Source organism: Sminthopsis crassicaudata, chromosome X, assembly GCF_048593235.1.
Source record: "Sminthopsis crassicaudata isolate SCR6 chromosome X, ASM4859323v1, whole genome shotgun sequence".
Taxonomy (NCBI): domain Eukaryota; kingdom Metazoa; phylum Chordata; class Mammalia; order Dasyuromorphia; family Dasyuridae; genus Sminthopsis; species Sminthopsis crassicaudata.
The window spans coordinates 21,909,550-21,931,383 of NC_133623.1; the positions used below are offsets into that span (position 1 = coordinate 21,909,550).

General features: G+C 36.7%; 1 protein-coding gene across 2 annotated transcripts in view; it reads right to left on the reverse strand.

The window, feature by feature from the left end:
- Positions 1 to 433: 433 nt before the first annotated feature.
- The window catches only part of LOC141548478 (connector enhancer of kinase suppressor of ras 2-like), a 555,144-nt gene continuing 533,743 nt past the window's right edge, over positions 434 to 21,834 (reverse strand). Inside the window, exons 21-25 of one of the 2 annotated variants that reach the window (XM_074277397.1) lie at positions 19,314 to 19,420; positions 16,655 to 18,026; positions 8,893 to 9,777; positions 8,307 to 8,418; positions 434 to 1,417 (exon numbers count right to left, since the gene is read on the reverse strand). In XM_074277397.1, the coding sequence (XP_074133498.1) occupies positions 9,749 to 9,777; positions 16,655 to 18,026; positions 19,314 to 19,420 (1,508 nt within the window). In that variant the 3' untranslated portion in view covers positions 434 to 1,417; positions 8,307 to 8,418; positions 8,893 to 9,748. Of the gene's footprint in view, positions 1,418 to 8,302; positions 8,419 to 8,892; positions 9,778 to 16,654; positions 18,027 to 19,313; positions 19,421 to 21,834 lie in introns of those variants that run through there. The other variant, XM_074277398.1, reaches the window with a different exon arrangement.

Consider the following 21,834-nt stretch of genomic DNA (forward strand, 5'->3'; position numbering starts at 1 on the left):
CTCCTTTCGGGCAGTGTTCCCAAGATCACCTTACTTACCTTGTCAGAGCTCTACTTGCCTCGTTCCCTAGACAGCGACATAATAAGAGCTGCACTACCTGCCTCCCAGAGTTGCAATGAGGAAAGCCCTTTTCAAACCTAAGAAGGCTAGCACATCACCACCACCAAGGGTGGTGTGTCGTGCAGAGGAACACGATGTGGGCAGGTCCCTTACACTGAGAAGTCCCTACACAGAGGGGCACCCACTGTGAGTACTGAAACCACTGAGCCACACGGCCCGGGTCACTTCGTTCAATTGTATTAGTTTCTGAGTTTTGGAAAAGCCGTTACAATTGTAACTTGGGAGTTATCCGCTAAAAGTAAAGCTCTTCTCGAATTTAGGAAGGAGAGACGTTTCCTTCGACAGAACGCACGTTTTATTGTACGGACGCTTTTTTTGGGGGGAGGGGCAAAAAGGAACCGAGTGTTCTACGTTGTGGCTGTTTTCTTAACGTTACTGCGGCGGCGGCAGCGGCGCAACTACGGGGCTGGGAGCGATGTGCCAAGAGGTCTATGGCCAATGAGGGAAACACACAGTGACGATACCAAGTCACGAAATTTTATCACACACGAAAGTTAACACTTTAATCTGTGATAGAAAACAATACAGCCAGTTACAACACAGAACTCATTTCAAGAGCAAAAAGGGAAAATCACCAACATTTAAAGCCTATATAATCTTAGTGAATAACTGTCAATACAGTACAAATACAAAATCAAGAATACTTTAAAGTTTTATCCAGGGGTTGAAATTTACTTTTTCCTAAAACCAAAGCGATAACATTTTCCTATCTCTGTAGCATCTACACCTTCTAGGACTCTGTTTCTTACTGTCTGGAGTATGGAATTGGGATGGTGTGTTGAGAAGAAGAAATATACCTTGAGATCATAGAGAGATGGAAACTTTATGAAATCGTCAAAGAAGTGTATGATCCGAAGAGGATGCAAACTGGTGATGTGATGAGAGTGGAATAACAGATGGAAGGTTCGAGCGCTGCATTTGTACCAATGAAATGTCAGAAGCACTACAGGGAGGCTTCCGATGGGTTGGATAGATCCAGGATGAAGGAAAGATTTATGAAAGGACTAGAATGCCACAGGAAGAGAAGGCATGGATGGGTTACAATTTGTACCGGTGGAAGGAAATGCTTCTATTGATGAAATGGATAAAGAGAAGAATTTAAAAATGTACACATCCTAGCTACAAAAGTTAAAATTTCTCTTGGTTAAAGAAACCCGAAACTTTATGAAATGTTGTATTAGCCATGTTGAAAAGATAATACAAGCCAAGTCTCTCAGTTAGCAAAATCAGATGATTTGCTGTCTTCTTTTTTCATTCATAGCTGATGAGATAATGAAAGGAGATCGGTTTGAAATATCTGTAGTGTGAAAACAGACAAAGTAAGTTTGAAAACTGAGAATTCAAACTCTTGTTCTTTTTCCCGCGAGGTTTTTTGTTAATAAAACTACTTTAAAAACCACATATTGTGCAGTTAAAATGGACAATGACTCAAAAGAAAAACAGTCAATGAATCAAAATGATATTACACAAAAAAATCAATTCTACTATATATGTATATGTACATCAGGGGTTCTTCACCTGAGCTCTGTGAACTTGTTTTTAAAAAAAACAAACATTTTGATAACTGAATTTCAACACAATTGGTTTCTTTTGTAATCTTTCAATTTCTTTCATTCATTTAAAAGCATGATTCTGAGACTGGGTCCAGAAGTTTCAGCAAAAGGGGTCCATGATACATAAAAGGTTAAGAACCCCTGATGTGTATGTGTTTGTGCATATACATATTACATATATATAATAATCCTCAAACAAAAATGTCTACAAATCATGAAGTCTCCATGATCCTAGGTGCCACATATGGACCAGTAGTGGAAATAATAACAGTAACAGTGTGAAGTCATAATAGCAGATTTACCGGTTGTTAGAAACAGTCCTAAGGACAGAGAAGTGTGGTTTGTATTGCTACAGAAATAGTGATAAAGGTGTTCTTTATCAGAGGCCATAAAGACCTTTACTAGTGTTCTTAAGTTAGCAGGTATCCCACAATGTACTCTTAGAGCTTTCTAACATTGAATTGAATTGACTCTATAGGTTGAAATCCATTCTTAATCGTGTTTTCTAACCCCTGAATAAACAATATTATTGTAGCCCACATCACACTCTATGTATGTAAAGTGTAAACCATAGCACACAGGTGTCATACATTTTTACACACTAAAGCATTTCTAAGCAGGCTCCCAATTGGAGCATGTCACTTATTTAATAAACTAGACAAATCCAGCAGTTAATGATCACAGGACTTCTCTTTCAAATACAGCATCGGTGTCAAATGTAAAATGTTTCTTAATACCAGTGTCATCTTTTTTTTATTTAAAAAAACTCAAAAGAAATGCTTGGGTTTCTTAATAAGGAATCCCTAATGAATGCTAAGCCTATGCATCATAATAGCTTTTATTTAGTTCCTTGGAGCAGCAAATAGGATTGGAATTTAGTTAAGAAAGATATAGGTAAGGAAGTCACTGGTGCTAAATGAAACCCAAGAAGCAAAACATGGAAATGTCAGTTATTAGAAACATACTGAATACAGTTACTATAAACACAATCAGCTGGTTTAAACTTAGGTGTGAATAGTTTAGATAGGGTAAACTAAAAAGATGAAATTTGTAAGGAAAATCTGCTATAAAATTAGGTTAACTTGGTGGGCATTTCCAAATCAGTCATAATCCCTTACTGATTCTTCCTACTCTCATACTAGGAATTTCCCTTAGGTACTGCATATATATTGGCATCAACACAAATTGCATAGTATTCAATAATGTTGTTATAAGTGCAAACCATTCATTTTCATTCTCACTCTTAAAAGTCTACAAATTCAATTTTATTTATTCCTTTCTTGGTCTACATTGAGAAAAGCTATAAAAGTTTCTGGGAAATGATGAAATATAGTCAATGTCTTTATTATTGACATTGCTTGCTATTACTGTGTTAGTTAATAAATTCATTATATCAGCCATTAAATGTAGCTTATAACATTAACTTTTGCTTTGGATGCTAGTATGTATATGAAAATTCTTTTAAATTTTTTATTCCAATATCAGTGTAAAGACAGGACTTGAGTCTTACATTAGAAATATTGACTGGATTAATTATAATTAATTAATGAAGTAATAATTACAGGAGATTCAGACTCAGAAATTGGAAGCATGCAACTATTAATTTTCTTAGAGAATCTAAACTACATAGAATATTTTAGATGAAAAATGGCTTACAAAAATTGAAAAGTAGGGAAAAACCTTGGAATTCTTATGAGAATTGCTTAAAAGTTTAATCTTCATGAGAAAATAGAAGGGAAATGTAAATTAGATAATGCATACGACTTTTGTTATGTGGTATTTGGCACTTAAATTTTCACTATCATCCTTTGTGACAGCTGAAAAAATAATTCTATCTTAATTTATTTTTTTCCATAAGGTTTCAGTGTTTACTGGATATAGGAGTTATAAGAATATACCAGGATATACTAGGATATAGGATATAGGAAATTTCCTTTCCTTAAGTTCCTACTTAGGGAATGCTAATTGTCACCAAAAGTTGCTGTCCAAAGAACATGTGCATTTTTGTCTCTATGATCCAAAAAGATACCTTTTTTTTTCTCAAGTTAATAAGTACATATGAATACCTGCAAGGGAATTTTTTCTAGAAGAGAGGGAACTTGTCTCCTATCTTCATCAATATTTATTATTTAATGATCCTTTTTTCTTAACTCAGAGAATAATATATCATAGGGTTTTAATACTTAGGAAATGAGATGAAGAGATTTCACTTTGTATGCCATTTACGTATGGGGTGATATTTCAATAGTCTTTATGACTTAAGGATTTAAAGTTTTTTATTTTAAAACCCCTTTAGTAGGCATTTAAAAAGAAAAAATTTGGATGCAGCAATGCAAAGACTAATCGTACTGATTTTTTAAAAATGTGGATCTTTCATATGGCTACTTCCTTATTCTTTTTCATCATAATCTATTCAGTAGTTACTTTCTGGAAAATTCAGGTATAAAAACATCTTTCACTTACGCGGGCAATTTAGTTCACTAGCATTTGGGCCAAATGGCTTAATAACTATCTCAGGGACAGTGCAACCAGATCAATAGATGGGCAAGTTCTTAAGTTCTCTGCTGCCTTTGCCTACAAGCAAGGACTAGCCATCCTAAGTATATGGTACAAATTCTATGGAAGACAGGACTGAGTAATTGGAGGAGACAGTAACAGTATAGTACAGAAACAGCAATCTGTGCAACTGTCACCAGGTAATGTTTCCAGTTACTTAAAAGTATCTTATGTTCTGCCATTTTGTAACAATGGGAGCAGTTGAGTGAGTTACTTTAGCCCTGCTTTAGCAAAAGTTCCTCCTTCTGGCCACTGTTCCACAAGGCTCTTTATCATAGCCCAGATATAAAAGGGCTCCAGCTTTGCCCTATCTAACTTTAGAAGGGATCTCTGGTTCTTGGTGGGGACTTCACAGGAGGCATTTTATGTGACCTTTATCACAACTTGCTCCCTTGCAGACAGGGAAAGTAGAGGATTGCTCAACTAGATGTGGAAATCATTTTCCAGAAAATGCTAAAGCTCAATGAATTTAAGGCATCTCTGTAACATTAATATATTCAAATTATAGTTTTCAAAATACAAGGATATAAATACAGCTTTTAGTTGAAAAACTATCATAAAATTTCATTTTTCTCGCTATCCCTCTTCCTCTGACATTGGGTTGGCACTCAAGTCAGAGAAGGTGGCCGGCTTTGCAATCACTTACTGAACAAACAAGGCACTTGCACTCCACCCTCCCACCAATTAGAATCATTTGGCTGCTTTTTCATTTTACTTCTATGATTGATTTAGAAAAGTGTCATTAGCCGACCATGAAACTGATAAAGGTAATAAAAATATTCCAGAATAGCTATTTTTACTTTATATATTGTTTTAATTGTTTTCCTGCCAAAACCAAATTGGCTTTCTAGGAAATGGACCAATAGGCAAATATTCCAAATTCTGCTGCTATGCAAACACCAATGAAGGAATTTAAAGAAAGAAATATCAAAAGATAATTAAGTTCATGAATTCTAAGATACTAAGCCTATGGATAGTTCACATTGATCTTACCTATTTATTTTATTTCATAAATGTTTTATTCTCACTAAACCTTTTGAGAAATATTTACCACAACAAAAAATATATCAAATGCCTAAAATGAGGGTTACAGTTACTTGATTTGGTTATTCTATTTTTTTTCAGTTCTTGTTGCTATATTGTTAGTATTCTGAAGAAATAGATTTGTTCTTCTTTAGCTTTGTTCTATTAACATCTGAATGAAATAAGATATTGTTCTTTATTCTTTTTAAATATTTCTGCAAATATCAATATAGTATTTCTTGGCCAAGTGGATTTTTTGATCTTTCAAATATGAACTACAAAGGAAAAATCTCATGACTTTTCAAATTATCTGGGCCTGAATGTGATACGAACAAATAATTACAAACAAAAAACTATTATTTGGGGCAGTTCTATAACCTGGAGAAGATGGGATTGTTGGGAAGTCTGAGATGGGAGAATTTATTTCCTCACATACAATTCATGACAGAGGGTTTATGTTCCTCACCTCCAAACCTCTCCTTAGAGATCTGGAGGGGAAGAATATAGCTCATTAAATTGGTTAAGCACTAATTATTTTTCCTTAATATCTACCTCCTTGTTAATGCACAATACTATATGCAGTACAATATCAAAGTGGTTATTGCTGCCTTACATCTTCATCTACTTTTCTAACTAGATTTTCTTCCTTGTAATAGTACAAGGGGAACATTAATTTTTAAAAAGTGCAATACTATAAATGTATTCATATTTATTTATACCACACCCTCCTTGGGTTTGATATGAAGGAATGGTTGAAAGGAAAGAGCAGAGCTGCTGGCTCATCATTCTTTGTAATTTCTTTAATATTGACTAAATATTGATGTAACAAATACATTCAGATTTCTGTTTCATTTTTGTTTTTGTTTTTGTTTTTTTTTTAAAGAACATTTTAGTTCTGATTTTGGTGAAATTTTTGTTGGAAAAATTTCTTTAAATCTTCCTTAAATGCACTTCAGTATAGATTTGTTAAACTAATATTTGCAATTACTGATTGAACTGGTTTCAGAGAGCCATTTATTAATGTTGGGAGCATTTTCCATCAGTAATTCCTCTTTGAAATTATTTCCAATCATTCAAATAGGCAGTGATGTAAGCTTTAATGATAGATAAAAATGTGTCTATGATACATTTCTTTTGTTTTAGTTCTGACTAAGGAACAATTAATTCAACAAATCTAATGTGTTCTAATGATCTTAATTCAGTACATACAAATCCTCAGAGTAGTAGAAATCATTTCCTCTGGAAATCTTTGACATTTGGCTCCCTACTTATTCAATTCAAACTTTGTGATTTTATTTCCTTCTTTGACAGCTTCCTAATAGAAGCAATTGTTTCAAGAATCTTTACTCATTTTTAAGCTTTGAAGCAACAATACTTAAGACAAGATGATTCAATCTTAAGCTCTAAACTTCCTATATGTATTATTTTTAAGTTAGCCACCACCTTCAAGTACCAGTTTTTCTTTTTTTTTCACTTACCATTTGGTTAAAAGAGTTTAAATTATGCTATCACTTTAGTTCCACCCTTACTTTCATTTTCTCTTGAATCTCTTTCATACCACACCCTTCCACATGCATGGGGCAGTTCCTCCTAAAGGCAGGCACCTAGTTTTTAAAATTTTATGAATCAAAAAGGCAAAATGTAGCTAATAGAATGCTAATCATGTGCATACCACATGGTTAACATTTGTAGTCATTGATTGGCAACTTTGAAGTATAGAGGGTTGAAATCCCCCTTCACTTCTTTGGGCCTCCTTCTCTCAGGAAAAGTTGTCATAATTAGGAGCTCTTTGTTAGAGTTGGTAAGAAGTAAAAGGATGGTCTCTTTCAACCTTTGTTCCATCTTTTCCCCTGGCTAAATCCCTGGTTCAGTAATTATCCTCTGAACCATGGATGAGTGATGATGAAAAGGCTCTCCATCCTTCCTATCTTCCTCAAAGGTGAATTGGCAATCTTAACTGGGCAAAATCCTGCCACAAGCCATAGATTATCAACCCTGGCACCATATGTCATAAGGCACAAGGTTACGTTGACTTTTCTCATAAAGTTAGTTCATTTTTGTTTTCTTAAGATTACTGCTATTAAAGTTCAGACCTTAAATGATAAGTATGAGCTTAATATTTGTTCCTATGCCATGTTATTTTGACTGCTTAACTTGGAGAAATTTGTATATGAAGTATGACTAGAAAGCAACAAGACTGGGGCTCAGTCTCATGATTTGTAGTCACACCATGTATCTTGTGTCATTTTGGAAATGTAGGGTATTTTGTATAGGTAGATGCAATCAACTTTTAGTAATCTATATCAGTAAAGTAGAATATTAGACTAGGTATCCCACCGAGCTGGCTTGGAGCTATGATCTTACCTGCAGCAAGTTTTCTAACAAGAAGACTGGGGCTGGCCTTATAACTCAATAGACCCCAAAGGAACCTGATCATCAGGATTCTTTTGGTCTGTTGGTTAGGCACCTGTTCTCTTCCCTCTAAAAGTTTCCTTGCCATAGCTCACAATCAATCAATAAGTCAATCAGTCAGTCAGTCAGTCCAATCAATCATTCAGTAAAAAGGAGTAAAGGTGCAGAAATTGCTCCTGGCAAATGTATATACTCTATAAAAAGAATAAAAGTGTACACTGATAAGTGGAAGTTTGCTATATGTTTATGTAACTGACTTTTACCTAAGTGTATGGGATTTTTTTTTGGAGGGGTGGTATTGTTGAAGTGAACATCAATCGAGTAAAATAAGTCAATAAGTCTGCACTGCATCTTTTTCTATGCAGAACCTTTTTTTCGGTGGAAAAGAACACATAAAATTGATTCCCAAAAGAAAAATACTGTTTGGTCATGCAGTGGTTTAGGCATCTTGTGAACCTAGTCTCTTAGCCAACTTATTGGCATGCTATTTACATATCTTAGTGTGTTTGTCATAATGGATTTTCTATGGCACTTAGTAGTCAATTTAAAAAAAAATGTGTGTCTCAGAAATGTGTGGGTTCTGTTGTGCGTGTAAAGGTTCAGAGGCCACAATTGGAGGTGTCAGAGTAGCACTGTACTCACAAATGTCCATGAAAAACTCATGATTCCTTTCCTTCCACTCTCTGAAGCTTTCTGCTGAAAAGTCAGGATCATCCAGAAGGCTGTCGATAAGTATCAGGTCTCTTTCTTTTGCCTGTCCAATGTCAAAAAGACATAAAATGTTAGGACTAGGAGATGAGCTATATTACAAGTTGGTCTTTATTTACTTTGTGTTGAGGAAAGACAGAGTATACCTCCACCAAAAAGATCTTAAGTTAGTTTGGGACAAAATGTTATCTTTCTCCTATACTTGCTCATCTCAAACCCTTTTATTGGCTATACTGGATATAAAACAAGTCAGTTCTATCTTCTCATCATATGACAGTGCCAGTAAGATCAGTTAATGACAAATATGATAACTGGCTGTTTTTTCCCTAAGCTTTAGGAGGCTTATTTCACAAACTCCTATTTGTCAATGCATTGTATCATCTTTAACTTAATACTAAATCTCTTGCTTTGTTATACTTACCTTGACTTCCACAGTGTGTGATGTATAAATTGTAAGATTTCAGAGACTATAATTCTATAGTTTCAAGCAGTGAGTAGAAAGACAGAACATATGACTTACTTTTAAAGTACTCCTGAGCGCTCGGATGTGATGAAGTTTTTGATTGATAAATGGATCATTGCATCGTTTTATAAAAGACCTCCTGAATTCTTGCTTAGTAGAAGGCCGATGTTCTCCAAAGGCTGACAAACTGACTTTTTCCAAAGACCTGTACAGTTCTTGTAACCCATCAGAACTATCGCTTTTTTCCTTTGCATTTTCTGAAATACAGTTCACAAGTTCTTTTTACCTCCATGCAGAAAAATTTTGGTTTGGAAAATTAAGGACCCCGATAGATAAGAATTTCAGCCACACATATATTGTCGAAATTGAAACACAAGGCCAGTCTGAGGGATTAGTGATGACATAAAGAAAGAATATAGTCATCCTCCCAGTGACAGGGACTGGCAAAAAACACATCGACGATATAAAAATCAAAGACAATATTTAATTCAGAATACTTGCATCTCAGAAGTTTTTTTTTTGTTTTTTTTTTTGTTTTTTGTTTTTTTGTTTTTTTTTTTTAAAGACTGCAGTGTATAATGCTGGGGGTCTGGTGTTAGGATAAGAAAATTTTCCATTCTCAGTCAATAAATTGAAGAAATACGAAGTCGTAGCGAAAAAAAGTTTGCATTGATGGCTACTTTAAGAATTGATCCATCTAGTTTCTACTATGCATCAAAAAGGGTGATATTTAGTTCACCGATGATATTGTCAGCTAACAGACTAAAAGGTTTTATAAGCACAGAGAGCAAATGATTGAAAAAATGTTGTTTTTAAAGGTGGATTTAGTTCCATTGTTGGGCAGTACTGTAAGCTTTGAAGTCCAGACTATTTCTGTGGTTACAGAAATGATGTCAGCCTCCAAGGTTGTTGATCAAGAACTTCCAGAAGCGTCAAATTTTCCTAGGAATACAAGCAAACCACAACATGACTAAATATGGTCTTTCTACTTGCACACCTCAGGAAAGGATTAGACCAAATTCTGGATAGCAGGATTGTTCTTTCAGTAATTAATGGGCTTGCATAAGAAACACATAGGCCATAGTTCTAGGGAGCTGGCTTCCAGACAGAACTGGAAGTCAAAATTGCTACTATTTTTTGCATCCCTTAACGGCAACTTATATCTTTTAATAGCAGAAACAAGAGTAAGCCAGAAAAATGCTTAACCTCTCTGAGCCTTAGTTTCTTCTGTAAGACTGGGGCAATTGGACTAGATGATCTTAAAGGTCCTTTCTAGTTCTGACATTTCATGATCTACTTTATGTTTAACATATTTGCCTCAATTATTAATCTTATTGTTATGCTTGAGTATTCATTATAGAATTCATACCTTTTTGAGATATTAATCAGTTGTTATTGTCTTCACACTATTAGAGTGCCAGTGTTTTGGTAAAGAGAGAAAATATGCTTTCCTCTCATCACTAAGATCAGGTTTATAATCCTAGTCATCCTTTAAACTAAAGGGTCATGTACTCCTCTGGCAATTTCTAGACTCTTACTCAGAGTCATGTTTTAAATCTTATATTGACATAAAGATGTCAATTTTTTTTCTCATCCAAGTCCACAGATTCCAGATTAAGAACCCCATTTTTAGGTTAGCAGATAGTAGTGATAAAACTCCCATCTTATTAGTGGAAAAATTGAGGTAAACACTTTAAAAAAGGATCCCCAAAGGGAATACAGAATTCTAGACCTCAGTTTATGCATACCTTTTAGGGTTTTTAAATTTTCAAATGATCATGAACTTGTTTCAGAACATATTTGTTCAATTTGGTCAGGGTAAAAAACAATCATCTTGGAAATGACCAATTTCCAATTTATAATTATGGTCCTCCATTAAAGAGTTTGTTTGTAGTTGTGAAGCTCCTTCTGGTTTCTCAAAGACTAGTTCAGCAGAGTTCAAACTCTGATAGATCTTGCTAATCTATAAAAGGTCAGGTGTAGGTCTGGCACCAGACTGTGTTTATATTGTATGAGAAACAGCCTAAGTTTAGAGAGACTCCATCAAAATGATGAGTAATGGGTGGGGAATTCTTTTTGATCAGAGGGTGTCATGAAACTAATAAGGCACGAAGATATTTGGGAAATGAAGAGCGAAGTTCACTTTTAATGGTTTCATGGTTTTAATGGTTCACGTTTAAATAGCCAAATTCAAAGGAGTTCTCTTTGGCATCTTTACAATTCAAATGAACTTAGCTGTTCACAGAATAACTAAGGTGTTCATTTGAAGGAACTCAGCTAGTGACTTCAAATGAACTTAGCTCTAGTCACTGAAGTTTTAAGGTATTTGGGAAGAAGAAAGCCAATTTCTACATATAGTATCCGAGAAAGCAATTTAAATTTTGGGATCATGTTGTATAATATAGCCTTTTGGCTAGGAACTTTCTCTCTCTTTGTGTGTGTGTGTGTGTGTGTGTGTGTGTGTGTGTGTGTGTGTGTGTGTGTGTGTGTACCTTATGTCTATGGAGCTTTAAAGCTTAAAAGGATAAAATAGAGAGAAGATTGTCTAGATTTACCTTCCAAACTATATGCTTTACAGAGTAGCTACAATGTAATAAGAATAGCAGTCAAGATGCGGCAGAAAGAATACTGGATTTGGAATCCGAAGACCTGGCTCCAAATCTAATCTTTGACGATTCCTACCTTGTGACATTGGGCAAGTCACTTAACTTCTCTGGGGCTCTTTCCTTCTCAATAGAGAGAAGTGGATTAGATGGTTTTCAAGATTCCTTCCAGGTCTATATCTATGGTTCCATGACTTGAATGGAATCCTGGATCTGCTGGCTTTTCACCTTATAAACTTGGGCAAGTAATTTTCCCTCTAGGTATTAGATCTTTCATATGTAATATGAGATGGTTGAACTAGATAATGTCTCAGGTACCTTCTAGTTCTAAATTTTTTATTTCTTCAAACTGACAGGAAACAAAATCCACCAAAGGAGCCAACAGTAAAATTCATGGCTTCACATGTCTCTACACAACTGCAGTGAATACGAATGAGTAACCAGATGAACTAAAGATATTAAAACAAGAAAACAAATTTGACATCGTAGATATTTTTGAGATTTGCTGGAATGGGACACATGATTAGAATATGACTCTGAAAGGGTTCTTTACTGACCATGTGCAGGTCCACAGAAGCAAGAAAAGAAGTAATATTGTCATCAAAATATGTTGCAGACCATCTGAACAAGAGGAGTAAGTAAAGAGATGAAAAGTTTGGGAAATATCACAAGCCTGGCATGAAGAAGCTATCATAGCAGTGATGGGGGAATTTCATTTATGGAGCTTTCTTTCTTGGCTCAAATCAGAGTAGCTTCACTTTTTTCCTAATTTTAACTTCACTTTTTGAAAGACGCAGGAGCCAAAGAAGGAACTGTCATTTTACAGATTATCCTTGCTAATAAGTCAACAAATATGTACTAATAAAGAAGAAATATTATCACTTTTACTATGACTACTATTTTTAATAGTAGTTAACATTGATATAGTGTTAACTATGTGCCAGGCACTGTGTTAAGTCCTTTATAATTCTTTTATCTCATTCGATCCTCACAACAACCCTGGGAGGGAGGTGCAGATATTATCTGCATTTTACAGATGAGGAAACTGAGGCAAACAGGAGTTAAGTGACTTGCCCTGGGTCACGTGGCTAGTACGTGTCTATAGCTGGATTTACATTAAGGTCTTCCTGACTCCGGGTTCATTACTTTATCCACTGTACCACAGTGATTTCTGGGGTGGAAATGATAGGAGCATTGAGAGGAAGTAATCTCTTTTCATCTTAGAATTTGTGATGGAGAAGAAAAAAAGACAGCTATCCATGTCCTAATATACAGCCTAGATTTTATATGAGCTTATTTCAAAGGGTTCAGAGAAAGAATGGGCAGGCTCCTGTGCAGGTCAGAATTGTGTAGCCAACTCAAGAGGAATGAAATACTGAATGTATAAAGAGGAAAAAAATCCAATGAAGAGCAAAAGAGTACATTGCCTGCAAAGAATAGTGTGGAGACACAGGGAATTCATTAACTTAAAATTAAAAATAACACGTACAGAAGATAGAAGCAAAGATGTGCAAAAGAAGTCAAATATGAAGGTGTGCAATGGTTTAGTAAGAACAATGTTAGGGAAACTACAGGCAAGGAAAACTAAGGACAACACAAAAACTGTGGGGTTTTTTATAAAGCTATCTTAGGCAAAAGAGGACGATCAAAGAAGGGAGAGGATTGGTTCTGGGTGGAATGGGGCAGCAAAAAAGGACCACAGTTACTTTTCCATTTTCTCTTCCAACAGAAATAGCATAAAAAAGATAAGCAAGGAAATAATAGGAACACATCTAATTATCCTTAGTGAATGAATTCAAGTCATAAAGGCAGGTTGATTGTGTGCCATGGGACTAAAAGAATTAACAAATGGAACTGGAGAGTCATTGTTACTGCTCTTTGAAAGATCAAGGAAAGTAGGAGAGAAGCTATAGGGTTGGAGAAGTAGAGTTGTCCTGATATTCAAAAAGGAGACAAGAGTAGAATCTGTAGTTGATAGAGTTATGTGTTTACTTCTGTTTATCTTGTTTTTACTCCTATAACCCGTTTATATGTCGTACCCCATAGAGGAACATAATATCCTTGAAGACTAGAGTAGTTGGTGCCCAATAAATGCTTTTTGAATTAAAATGAATTGGGCTTGAATGAGTCTTGGCAACATTCTGATATGTATTAAGAAAGAAAAAGGCCAAAGAATATTTCTAACAGGGAAGCCGCTACCAAAAAAGATACCTATATGGTGTCCTTTTCTCAGATCTAGGCTGATTCCTTTTTGGCAGGACTACTAGATCCAGAGAAGACTGTAGACATCTCAGCATCTCAGTTAGGAAGGGATCTCAGAGGCTTCTAGTCCAATTTTGACCTCAACAAGAATGTCTTCAACTTCACACATAATAAACAATCGTCCAATTGTTACTGTGAGGTTTCTTCCAATAAGAAACCTACTTCTGCTTATATGGCTCATTCCACTTTTGGATGGCTTTAATTGTTGGGAAGTCTTTCTTTATATGGAGCCTAAATTTTTGTCTGTATAGCTTCCATTCATTTCTTCTACATATTCTTTTTTGCTCAGCCTCTTGGAACAAATACATTTCTATCCTACAGGATTGCCCTTTGCAAACTTAAAGACTATTCTCATATTCCCTCTAAGTTTTCTCCTTTTCAGGCTAAATACAGGATCAGAGGACCAGAGGCTTGGAGCTGGGAGGGAACTTAGAGTATTCCTATCTTGTATTTGTGAAGTTTATTTTTTAAAAATGAACTCAAGTATAAGACAAGGACAAAAGTGATGAAAGAAGATGAAATGAAATAAGAATAACTATAAAGTCTTAAATTGGATGTGGTGGGGAAAACCCTAAATATCAGGGGAGTCTCCATACTGGGAGTAACCAAGCCTGGGAAAATCAGAGGTCAAGCATCCGCAAAAAATAGATCTTATTCTATAGCCTTCCCATTTTCAGTCTATTATTATTGCCAAAAATGGACATGAAGTTAGTTTGGAATGACCTCTTCTTGACTAAGCCATAAGTTCTTAAATTTAGAACCCACAGGGACCTCAGAGATGATCCGGTAAAGTCCAATCATTTTACAGATAGAAAAACTGCTGAGTTCCTAAAATGTGAAGTTAACTCAGGTAGCACAAGTAATAAGAGAGAATCAAGGTGCCCTCATTCCCACTTCACCACTTTCTTTACTATATAGTAGCTTTTATTCATACCTCCAAATTTATCAAAGGTTCACTAGTCCTATTGCAACTAGGAGGTATTTAAAACAAGTCCTATTGCACTCCTTTTTGGGTGGGTTACTTGTGACCATCATTTCCTTTTCTAGATGTTCATTAACCATCCCTTTAATGACAGATCCTGGAACAGAAACATTTTGCCAAATTTCGCCCGTGCTCTTCTTGTGGACAAGATGGAGGAATTCAGTCTGGACAATAGCAGAAATAGATGGATTTGGTAGTGGTTGAAAGGCTAGGACCAAAGAGTTGCCATTAATGGTTTAATCTCATTTTGCGTGGTTTCTATGGCCTTGAAGATAAGTCTAGCTTGATTTGGTCTGTGAATACTCAGTACTAAGTATAGTACCTCCTATGGCAAATGCATAACAAATACTTGTCAAATTCCATTGCATTGAATTGGATGACAAAGTGAAGAGCCAAAAAGATTTCAAACTGATGGAGCATCGGGCAGAAACTAGGAAGATGAAATTTAATATGGACAAATATATTTACATTGGGTCCAAAAAGTTCACTTCACACACATATCTCAGATAGAGGAGTGTGTCCGTATCAAACCAACCAACCTTGGGTATTCTGTAGAGAGTATTTTTGTTCAGGTAGGGATTGAATTGATGACCTTTAAGTCAGATATTTGGTATTGTTTGTACAGAAACTTTTTAGTTTGATGTAATCAAAATCTTCTATTTTGTGATCAATAATGATCTCTAGTTCTCCTCTGGTCATAAATTCCTTCCTCCTCCACAGGTCTGAGAGGTAGACTATCCTCTGTTTCTCTAATCTATTTATTATCTCATTCTTTATGCCTAAATCATGGACCCATTTTGATCTTATCTTGGTATATGGTGTTAAGTGTGGATCCATATCTAATTTCTGCCATACTAATTTCCAGTTTTCCCAACAGTTTCTTCCGAATAATGAATTTTTATCCCTAATGTTGGTATCTTTGGGTTTGTCAAAGACTAGATTGCTATAGATGTACCCTTTTTTGTCCTTTGTATCTAATCTGTTCCACTGATCTACCGGTCTATTTCTTAGCCAGTACCAAATGGTTTTGGTGACTGCTGCTATATAATATAGCTTTAGATCAGGTACACTTAGACCACCTTCCTCTGAGTTTTTTTTCATTAGTTCCCTTGCAATTCTCGACCTTTTATTCTTCCATATGAATTTTGTTGTTATTTTTTCTAGGTCATTAAAATAGTTTCTTGGGAGTCTGATTGGTATAGCACTAAATAAATAGATTAGTTTGGGGAGTATTGTCATCTTTATTATATTCGTAAATAAATAGATTAGTTTGGGGAGTATTGTCATCTTTATTATATTCGCTCGGCCTATCCAAGAGCACTGAATGTCTTTCCAATTATTTAAATCTGTAAGTCAGATATTTGGAAGGGTTCTTACTGGAATTTGTGGAAGGAATAAGCAAACTAATGAAATTAGAGATTTTTTTGAAGTATGTATAGGATCACGGGATTTAGAGATAGAAGGGAACTTAGAGAAATCTAATTCACTGCCCATGCCTCATTTTACAGATGACACAGCTGAAGGCCAGAGAGACTAAGTATCTTCTCTAAGGTTATAGTGCTAGCAAATAAGTAGCAAATCAAGATTCAACCTTTACTGTCTCAGCCTCAGTGAATTTCTTAGAAAGACTCAGCAGAGCACTACATAGAGTAAATTATATTTTCTTGTGCTCCTGCTGGCAAGTGCATATTAGGAGATAAAATGAGCATGGCTATGGTCCTCAAAGACATCACACTCTTGGCAACGCCCTTCTTAGAAATAGTTCTGGCTTGTCCAAGGTTTGCCCCCCAACCCCCCCGAGGTGCTTTAAGAGCCCACATAAAGAACAGGGTCCTGAAGAAAGCTGGAGTGCAGAAACAGAAAGGAATTTCCCTATCTTAAAAGGGACATTGCTAGGTCCTCAAGTGATGTCTATTGGTGAAAATCTACTTTCTGGAAAATGATGATTTATTTTAAAATGAGTAAATCTTACCTTCCTCATCGAAACTACTTTGTTTCTTCATGAGAAACTGGTCCTCCTCTATCTCTGTTAACTCTGATGCCTTCATTTGACCTTTGCTCCTGACATCTCTGTTACGAGGCAGACTCTGACTACGTTGCTTGTGGGGCCTTGCGTGGGACCCATGATCCTGCTGGTAGGGAATCAGTGGGAAAGGCCCTTCTTGGTCATTGATGTTGTATTTCTGGGCTGGCAGGGTTGCCTGTCGTCGCTTTTCTGGTGACATAAGAGTTAGGCCGAACACGTAATCATCTTCAATGGGACCGGTCTGGAGAAAATGGAGCCCGGAACTTGTCAGCGGTGTCTCGATGAGGTCTTGCCAGGAGCGCCTTTCACCATGGAGCCTTCTGTGGTTAGAGGAATCCCTACTTCCTGTGGCTTCCTGTCGAGCCTCTTCAGCAGAAGAATAAGAATAGGTGGACTCACTCGAAAAGTGCCGACCATGTTTGGATTCCAAGCAAAAACCTGGGCTATGCTTGGATTCCAGGTATGGACTTGCACTGCGTTTGGGATCTGGGAATGGACTGGCACCGCGTTTGGATTCCAGGTATGGACTGGCACTGCGTTTGGATTCCAGGTATGGACTGGCACCATGTTTGGATTCCAGGTATGGACTGGCACCGCGTTTGGATTCCAGATATGGACTGGCACCACGTTTGGATTCCAGGTATGGACTTGCACCAGGTTTGGATTCCATGAAGGGACTTGCACCACGTTTGATTTCCGGGAAGGGACTTGTACCACGGTGAGTGGTTTCTCGGTAGGGACTGGCACCATGTTTGGATTCCAGGTATGGGTTTGCACCATGTTCCGGGAATAGACTGGCACCACGTTGAGGTTCTGGGAACCGACTTGCACCACGTTTGGAATCTGGAAAAGGACCAGCACCGCGTTGGAGGTCCAGGAACATGTTTGAACCACGTTTAGGCTCTGGGAGTGCACTGGCACCACGTTGGGTTTCTGGGAATGCGCAAGCACCACGTTTGGTTTCCAGGAATGGATTTGTGCCAAGTGTAGGATCCAGGAATGGGTTGGCACCGTGTGTGTGTTCTAGGAATGGACTTGGGCCATGTTTAGGATCCAGGAATGGACCTGCAGTACGTTTGGGCTCCAGGTATGGACTTGGGCCACGCTTGGGTTCCAGGAACGGGCTTGGGCCGCGTTTGGCATCAGGGAATGGGCTTGGGCCGCGTGGTGGTTCCAGATAGGGACTTGCGTGGTGTTTTGGTTCTGGGAATTGGGTTGCATGGTGTTTGCGTTCCAGGAATGCAGTCGAAAGTTGTGGAGGTTCCAAGTAGGGACTCGAAAGATGTTTGGATTCTGGGAATGGACTTAAAGAAGTGCCCTAAAATAAATGCAAGTATCAAATTATACCATAAGAGAAGAATATAGAAAAATACCGGCTGGCCAATGGAATTCAATATTATATTAACATTTTTGAAAACCAGGTTTTGCACTTTTCACAAGTGAGAAATAATTACAAACAATTGAATTTAATAAGCATGATCGATTACCAATGGCTTCCTCTTATTTTGGACACATTCTTCAATCCAGATTTACTACTCAGAGACAGTACCAGTACACTCTATGTAGTTACCAAGCTGGCTCCAAAGCCAGTGAGGACCTTGAGAAAGACATGGATATCCCCAGAAGAAACTGAGAACCACTGTTCCTTTTTCTTTGAGGACCAGAGTTTTCTAGTCAAACAAGCAAGGACAAAAAACTGCCAGAACTGTGGGGTGCTGCAGAGCCAAAACAGGTTTTAAAAAATCCATACACATTATGCTCAGCTAGTGTGCCATCTTAATTAAAAAAAAAACAGAGGCAAAAAAATGGAAAAATGCAAAGGGAGGGGCTAAACATATATCCCAGTTGATAAGACAGCATCACATGGGTGAAAATCAAGCTGAACTTTCCCCATGTGATGCTGTTGCCTCAGTCATTCTGCCTTTGGTTCTGGTTGTGTGAGCATCATGTCATTCACACTGAAAGAAAAATAGAGAACAGTCCTATGTGTATTTACAAACTAGTCTTCTATAACCCTACTTTAGCAGTCCTTTTCAATTTGGTAGGAGTTTCTTTGAGATATTATATTTTAATGTTCTTTTAAAAAAAAGTGATGTGAAGAACACAAATAAAAATTGAGCTTAAAATGTTTTTGTTATAGCTTTTTAAATTAATTTTTTGTTTTAACCAAATGACAATGGGATTTGAAATGAAATCCCATCATTTCATTTCAAATAGCTTCTTGGAAATGCATTTGTTTATTCCTGGACCACATTTATGAGATCCTTTCAACATTAGTATGACATATTTGAAAAAATATGCACATGGAAAAACCCCCACACTAGCTCTGTAGAACAAAGTAAGGAGGAAATAGGTCCCTGGTTTGCATTTCTTTGCCTTTTCCTTCATGGCTCAGATAGGTCTTTGCTTTAGCTTGCTAACTGGCTTCTCTACCTTTTGATCTGCTGGAACCGATGTGATAATTTTCCATTAAGGAGATACATCCTGAGCTATGTGAGATGTCTTCCAAAAGGAAAAAACCTCAAACATCTCTAATACATTTAGAACAGTTTGTCCACACCAGGCCACTGGGACTCTGTTCAAAGACATGACATTTAGTACTTACGGAGGATGGTCGATGACTGACGCTGACATCATTGAGAGCCATGGCACCTTCCAGTCTCAAGGTCAAAGAGCCTTCGGCATCATCGTGATCACTTTCACTCCAGTAATCTGCCGAGAAAAGGTGGAGTTCTGAGTTCAAGTATTTAGATGAGGATACTTATGTAGCTGCATGCTTTGCTGGGAAGTGCTAACAGAAAGAGGAAGACCTTTTCTTTTTCTAGCACAAACTGCTAATTCAACACACACACAGGGGCAGAGGTGATGAAATTCTATCAATTTCCTTGGAATATCTAAGACTTCAGTAAAAGGTATTCCTGAGGTTATATTCTGGCTCTTTGGGGACATTTAGAAAGAGATATAGATTTGGGAGATATTCAACTTAAAACCTGACATCTGGCATTCTGGGGATACTGATGATTCAGAACTAGATTGTAGGCATAGATATCTGGCATGATGCACTGAGTTTCTCTATTAGTCCTCATCAGTGTTTATAAATAAATATATATATATATATATATATATATATATATATATGCATATGACACTTAGTTGTACTTTGTGCTACTAAGAGAAATGACTTCATTTAATTCTAAATAAAAATAAATAAGGGCATTAACAAGATGGTTTGTGATACATACAAAGCCCAGAACCATATATAGTTTTGTACAATTGACTCGTTTTTCTTCCTAAAATCGTCAGTATGAGTTTGAAATTCTACTTCACAGAAAGTGAGATAGAAGAGTATTGAATTTACAAATTATAAGGGTGTTTATCTAACCTGGTACCCTCTTTTTTTTTTAATAAGCCATTAGGAGATCTTAGAGGGGAAGGTATTTGCCTAAGATTACACAGCTAGCCAGTAGCAGAGCTGAGCCTTGAATTGTGATTCCCTGGCTTCTTGATCAGGACTCTTTCTACTACACCATGAGCCCTTTCAAAGAAAAGGGCATGACTTCTGAAATACTATACCTCCTTGAAATAGTGACCTACTGTCAAGCAGTATTATGATACTGAAATTTAATGTTTTAGAAATACTATTTTTTTTTAAAAAAGATGAAATATATGACTGACCTTCCCATTCATGATGCTTCTGAAACTTCCTACCGTGATTGAAGCAAATGCCAATAACATTTGCAAGGACAGTGATGCTGCCAGTGATAGTCCCAAACACCCAATCACTCCACCATACAACCTGGTACGGTCTGGCTACTGGACAAATGCCCAAATACCAGAAAAGGCAATCCGACACTGCTTATACAACATAGTAAGAAAACGTAAAATTGCAGACATACATATTCACTAATGATAATATATACATTCATTATGTAGCACAGGGCTTTTTAAACTTTTTCCACTCACAACCCATTTTCACATGAGAAATCTGTACCTGCTCCCAGGTATATAGGTATATAACAAAGGTATGCAAATCAAACATTTACTGGTAATAAATCATAATTCTGCAACTGCCACATTTTGTTACATGTCCACATAAGGGGTCACAATCCACACTTTAAGAAGGTCTGATGTAGCATATGAACATTTCTGTATTATTTTGTGAAAGGTGAGTTGCTTTAGTGGAATTAGATAGTGGTCAGTGTATGGTCCCCATTTTGTCGATGGAGACTTTTCACAGAGTATCTGAAAAAGGAGAATTCGTAAGGCCTTTCTGAGAAAATTAAGTAGAAAATATTTGTTTGGTTGGTTTTTACCTTATTTACACGTGTTGTCTCATAAAGGAGGAACCAAAACTCAAAAGGCCTATGTCAATAATTCAAGTTGGATTCTAAGTCAATGGTAGAGAATGAAGCACCACAAGCATTCTGATTTGGTCACTGAATATGCTAATCAAAAGACAGCATCAATTTGAATTCCTGTTTACGTCTCAGATTCCAGCACTTTAAAAAATTAATATTCTTTGAGATAATAAATTGGCCATTCATATATAAACATTCATGTTCCAAAGCCGCTCTTTTCTCCTTAAGCCTCCCATAAAAATTCTCTCCACCCTCTCTGCTAAAGTTTTTATCTGACACATTACTGAGGAAATCAGGGTTATTTGCCACAGATTCTCTTCTCTTTCTCATAACATAACTCTTCCTCCTCCTCATCCCACACTAATTTGTCATCCTCCTCTATTCGTTTCTCTTTCATTCTAGTCTCTAGTGCAGAGGTAGACCTTGGTCAAAACAAATCTAAATGCATATGGTACCTCTGATTTCATCCTCTCCTGTCTTTTCTAGTAGACTTTTTCCATTATCATCCCACTCTTTAATCTCTTCTGTATGAGGCAGCAAGGTGGCACAGTGGGGAGAACACTGGGCCTGGAGTCAGTAAGACCTGAATTCAAATCTGTTCTTGGACACTAACTGCATGACAGAGCAAGTCATTTAACTGTCTGCCTCAGTTTCCTCACCTGTAAAATTGGGGAAATAAGAACATCTACCTCACAGGGTTCTGGTGAGGGACAAGGGAGATGATATCTGTAAAACGTGCTTAGTATCGTGCCTGGCATATAGTAGGCA